Source organism: Egretta garzetta, unplaced genomic scaffold (assembly GCF_000687185.1).
Source record: "Egretta garzetta isolate BGI_Z169 unplaced genomic scaffold, ASM68718v1 scaffold243, whole genome shotgun sequence".
Classification (NCBI taxonomy): domain Eukaryota; kingdom Metazoa; phylum Chordata; class Aves; order Pelecaniformes; family Ardeidae; genus Egretta; species Egretta garzetta.
In genome coordinates this window covers 559,687-565,700 of record NW_009259041.1, presented here as the reverse complement: position 1 = coordinate 565,700, position 6,014 = coordinate 559,687, and the positions used below count along the sequence as shown (strand labels likewise).

The following is a 6,014-nucleotide window of genomic DNA, read 5'->3' as shown; positions in this document are numbered from 1 at the left end:
CCAATCCCCCCCAACACCTGTAGAATCATAGAATAGAATCATAGAATCATTTAGGTTGGAAAAGACCTTTAAGATCATCAAGTCCAACCATTAACCATCATCCTTAACCATCAGACAGCACCTAAAATATTGACCCAGTTTTGTGCCCTACAGCATAAGAAAAACATTGATAAAGCGGACCGAGTCCCGCGGAGGAGCAGCGGGATGGCCGGGGGCTGCAGCACTCGCCGGGTGATGAGAGGCTGCCCAGAGCATTTCTGCAGTCTCCATCCTTGGAGTTTTTCAAGCACAGACTGCAGAAAGCCATGCAAAGTGAGCGACCCAGTTTTATCTTGTATCTGACCCTGCTTTCAGGAGGAGGTTCGATGAGATGACCTCTGAGGTCCCTTCCAACGAGAATTATTGTATGAAGATGTGCGGTCAATAGCTGGCTGAGTATGAGCCAGCAGGGTGCCCAGGTGGCCAAAGGGCCAGCGGCATCCTGGCTTGTATAAGGAGTGGTGTGGCCAGCAGGAGCAGGGCAGGGACCGTGCCCCTGTGCTGGGCACTGGGGGGGCCGCCCCTCGACTGCTGGGGTCAGGGTTGGGCCCCTCCCTCCCAGAAGGACATGGAGGGGCTGGGGTGACAGTTGGACTTGATGATCTTAAAAGGTCTTCTCCAACCTAAACGAGTCTATGATTCTATAAGATCTCTCTAGCCCTGCGTGTTGTTCCCAGCAATGACCGATACTGAATGCAAAAAGCAGGCAGTCCCTCCCAACCTCCGGCAAGCATCATTTTAGGCACTTCCCAAGCAAAGATTACAGCACTGCGTTGAACATGCCAGCTCCCCATGAATTTTTAATACTTTGGCCTCCACAACAACTCCTGTGCTACAACACAGAAACCAAACAGGCGCCGCAAAGTGCATCAGCAGCAGGACGAGGGTCAGCCGTGACCCCACATCTCCCCTGCAGCACCTATTCTCCATTTAACGCTCAAATCCCCCTCTGCAACTTGAGCGTAGGGAACCACATGAGAGCGGACCTTCAGGCTCACTGCCCCTGCTCCACCAAGCAGCTTCCACTTCTGCAAGGCGATGGCTCCGTAACCGTTTCCCCATCGCTCAGAGGAACTGCGAGATCAAGGCTGAATTGCTCTTACTTTTGTATTCCAGGTGAAAGCCGGCAGCAGACACGCTGATATCCGAATAGAAATGCAGATAGAGCTGGTTTGAAGTGCTGTTCAGCAGCGCAGGCACTGTAGTTCCTGGGAAAACAAGAGGTGCACAAAGATACTGAAGAGGATCCTTTTTTCCTCTCCGTGTCCTCGGAGACTAGCTGCAGAAGAGGCTGAGAACAGAAAGTCCTTTAACTTAACAAGCTCTGTTGGTTTTGATCCGGTTCTAATGAGGCCAATTGAGAAATACCCAAGGCTTCACCGCCATGGCCTTTTCAAAGTCTACTGATGAATTTCATCATGTGAAATTTTACCGCTTACAGACCAGACAGACTAAAAAGCATCGAGAAGGGAACCGGTGATGAGAAACAGCGTGGGTGGAGCGCAGGTCCCCCACAAGGTCCCGATTCTTTCTCCTGCCTCGTTCTCTGGAAACTGCTGCGGCACCAGGTCAAGGAAGTTCTATCCCAAACGCAGCGCTGGGAGCGGGGTCTGCTGGTCTTTATGCACGACCCTTCTCCTTACCAACCTCAAAGCACTTTGACCATTTGTTCATTAAATAAGAAGGAATTGGGCCATCAGTTTGCAAATGGCTCTGCTATTTTCAAAGCTTTACAGTGCTCTTGGGCTGCTTGCTACTCCCCGCTTTGCCGAAAAATCCATGGTCCCCACTGCTGAGCAAAGGAAAGGTGGTTTTGTAGCCCTTCATCCATTTTGGTGCAAATCAGCTGGGTTGGGTTAACCTGCCGAGTGCAATGGTCTGCGCTAACCCCACACGAGCCAGGGCGCTGCGGAACTCCCAGGCTATGGAAGTGCTCATGGCTTTTTGCAAAAACCCCAAACCTAACCCCCTGGTCTTGTGTTTAAGGCTCTCCCTCAACGTTTTCTGCGGGAAGACAGCAGTTGAATTCCCGATTCAGCAAAGCATACGGAATCATAGAATCATTTATGATTCCCTTTAAGCACACGCTAAAATCTACTGTGAGCTTTTGAAGCACTTAAGCCTATGCTTAACTCTATGCCCGTGCTGAAGCCCAGCTGAGGTGAACAGGAATCGGGCAGGCGCTGACGGGCTCCACTGAACATGACGTTGAACACCTACCAGAGAAACTTCCCAGCATGGTGGCTGTGTTATCCCCTCCATCAAACACTTCCAGCGAGTCCCAGTTCTGCTCAGTAACAAAACTGATCACCTGGATCTGAAGAGAAAAAAGAAAGAAGTAACGGCGTAACTCCTGCAATCACACTCATCAACCGAAATAACGCAAGGGCCCCCAACAAAGTTAGCAACACCCCCTGGGGCTTTTCATCCGCACGGCCATGGATCTGTGCTAACGCACTGTGGCAGCGTGCTCCCCCCTCGCCTCTGACTCCCCCTCCCTTGACCGCTTTCAAGTGATAACCACCCGTGGTGGTGGTGATGGATGAGTCTGGTCGTGAAGGATGCACCCACTGGATGTGGGGGGAGACAGATAACGGTACCATAGCCAAGGGCTATTGTGGAATGTGCCCACCTAAGCACCGTGGTCAGGCTGCAAATATGACTGTGAGCCAATTCTCTTACCCCATCAACAGTGAGCAGCCCAAGAGCCCTTGGAGCTCTCCCGCACGGCAGCGGGCTGCACGCCAGGATGTCCCCTTGAGCAGGGATGGCTCTCAAGGTTACTCCTCGAGGCTGAGAGATTCCTTACCCCAACAGATTCTCAGTAAGCGGCCAACAGCATGCTAACTTGGATATCTTAGCTAAGTGACATAAAGGATTGATTGTGCATATCTAATCCTTTAGACATAAACCATTGACCAAGCCTGGGACTAGGATTGGTTCCAGCCGCACCTCGACTCTTCTCTGAGGGAGTTTAGAAGGCAAGGGGATCTTTTCTGAACCTCCTGACTCAACGGGAGGGTCTCCCTTGTCTGACCCTGTCCTCTGGGCAATAAATAACCAAGTGTCCCTTGCCATCGAATCTTATAAACTATTGTCGCATTTACCACTGAACTTTGTTAACTCACTGTTTTACACCAATAAACCACATTCTTTTTGCCTCCTTCTCACTCCATCTGCGACACGCACGGGCAAAACTTGGAGACCCATTGCCTTGGACAACCACCCTTGGGGTTATGGGCTCTTCTGCAGCAAGCTCCACACTCCAAACTTCGTTTCAGGGTGCTGCCTTCTGCTGCCACACAGGGAAAGCTCCTGTAATTTCGCCGCTGATTTACAGCAGCTGAGAATCTGAGCCTTTTTTTCCTGTTTTGAGAAATCCCCGAAGACTTTTGCAACACTTTCAAATGAAAGCAACCACGATAGCAACCCAAGAGCTAAAATAAAATCAAAGAAACCCCCATTAAACCACAAGGTTTTTTTTAATCCAGTGAAGTTGCTGCATCTGCCTCATTTCTCAGCTTTCAGTCAAACCACTCGCGTTGCATTTTCGAATTTCCCACCTTTCCCTGCCATGCCCCATGAAGTTGAGAGGCTTACGGCAGGTGCTTGGCTCTATTAGTCAGAACATCAACGCAATCCTCAAACGAGTAATGTCATGAGGTCTGATAAATCTGTATTTACACCGAAAAGCAGCTGTTGTACTTGAGCAAAGATCTACATTGCGCAGACTCGTTTTCCTTGATTACCATTAAAATCGATCCTGCCTTTATTCCTAAATACTGGGAGTTCAGCGTATTCAGGGTCCCGTTAAGAAAAATAAGCTCAGCTGTACAAGTTTGGTGAGCAGCCTGTGAGCACCAGACAGCAAACCTGAGAGAAAGCCAAGTCTTTGGGAAAAAACCAGCTTTAATCTGTAAGCTCTAGATGAAATTTTCAAACACTGGGTACCTCAAATTAAACTTCTGGGCCAGCAACCTAAAAAACAACCTTCAAGACAAATCAGGAGCATAAATGACTTGTACAGCTTGGCCCCAAACCAAAGCCTTCGTTTCTCGGCGGAAGATGTTCGGCCACACCACCGGTGGGGCTCGGGAGGATGCTGGAATTTTGGTAACTCGGGCAGGTGGATTTGTTTCCCTTTACTTCCAGCCTTCCCACATCTCCTGGCCACAGAGCCTCAATTCTTTGAGGTCTCTTTGGGCAAAGATTTCCTACTAAGCCTAACGCTTCTGATCTGCAGTCGTCCCGTGGAATCCGGTAGAATTACTCCCTTGCGTGCAGAGCTCAGCGGGACACGTTCACCGGACTGGACACCATGAGATCTCAGCGCCCTGCGAATCTTGGCTGCACGCACCCCGATACACACACACACCACACACACACACTCCCTCCCCCCTTTTCCTCCAGGGTTCTTATTCTGTATTTACTCACTCACTCCAAAGATCTCGCTTGCCTTTGCCCTTCTAAACATAAACCACATACGCGTAAAAAAATAATAATAAAAAAAAAATCAAACCCCATTATTTCTGCCACTTTAACCTTTTTCCTCCTTGATTTATTCTGAATAATAAAGCACACTACAAAGTTCCTGCAAAGTTTGTTTTTTTTTTTTTTTTCAAAAAAATAAGTGGAGTTCATCCAGCAGAAATTGCAGTGACCCCTGCAGAGCCATTACTGATCACACTGACCAAGCCAATACCTTTCCGCCTGCGCAATTACACTCCTATTGCGATTTACATTATTGAGAGAGAACGCGGATTGAGAACGTGCATTTTGTTTGCTCTTACGTTTCCTAAATTATTTATTCTCCTCGCCCCCCTCAACTTAACGAAATAAACATTTTTAAGGTCCTAATTCTGGTCTGACATGTGGATTCACAAGGGATCTGCATCTATTTACTGCCATGTATATAAATTAATTCGCTCAGGAAGGTTTGCTACGGGAATGAATAATGCATGGCAGAAGTGCCAGCTCACACACTGATTACATAAAAATCCTGCCAGTGATTTGCTGCTACCAAGGAAGCTTTCATTTCACCTCCTCCTCTGATTTACAGTTGTTTAACCTTTAATTGTTGTACAAAATGAGGGTAAACTGACGCTTAAATTAGTATCTAATAACTTAGAACATCCCTCCCACCAAAGCGGGCGGCCAGGGAAGCGGGGCCGACGGGAGCAGGGCAGGTTACGCAGCCGCTGCGTGGCCATCACCCTGCCTCTGGGCTGCTCCAGCACGGGGCTTTGCTGCGGCTCTTTTACCTCCTGGGGGCCAAGACCTTTCGCCGTGCCTTCCCCCCCAGAAGGTGAAGTCCCGGTGTCACAAGCTGATGCGATCTGGTTTGGTGTCGAGGGGAGATGTCACCCCGCAACCGGGGGACACGACGGACTCCGGCCGAGCACCAGAGGACGGGGTCACACTGAAGGACCGCGGTCCTGCCCTGCAAACCTTCCCACTCTAGACCTAAAAACTGAGCTTATGGCTCTGGCAGTGTTAAAGCTCAGCCACAGGACACACTTTTTTATTTGCATTGCATGTTAGACCCCACAATACCTGTTTCCCTCACAAGCGATCGTATGCAGCAGGAAGGGGGGATAAAAAGAAAAAACAAACCAAAAAAACCCTTTAAAAGCCTTCGGCATTACATTTTCCAGTTTTACAGGGGCATGCTGCATTTGCACAACCAAAGAGGTGAGAAACAAGCACTTTGGACTAAAGGCTTGCTTTAACAGCCCGCTGCAACTCCCGCTCCCCTCCCAGCTCAGCAGACGTGCAGTACCAGCTCCACGGGCTGAAAAGCGGCAGCGCGGGGTTGCATTCAGAGAGGGCACTGCAGAATACAGGCATCGAGTCACATGGCTATCAAACTTCAGGGAGTTATCACCTCCCCAGCATCGAACCAGAGAATTGTTTGGGTTGGCAAAGCCCTTTAAGCTCCCCCACCCCAGCCATTCCCCTCCCCCTGCCATCACACC

At 49.5% G+C, this 6,014-nt stretch overlaps 1 protein-coding gene across 1 annotated transcript in view; it reads right to left on the bottom strand.

Moving 5' to 3' along the window:
- The window catches only part of CSMD2 (CUB and Sushi multiple domains 2), a 328,671-nt gene that overhangs the window by 68,618 nt on the left and 254,039 nt on the right, over window positions 1–6,014 (bottom strand). The window contains 2 exon segments of the mRNA XM_009634976.2: window positions 1,143–1,247; window positions 2,260–2,356. Of these exon segments, the coding sequence (XP_009633271.2) occupies window positions 1,143–1,247; window positions 2,260–2,356 (202 nt within the window).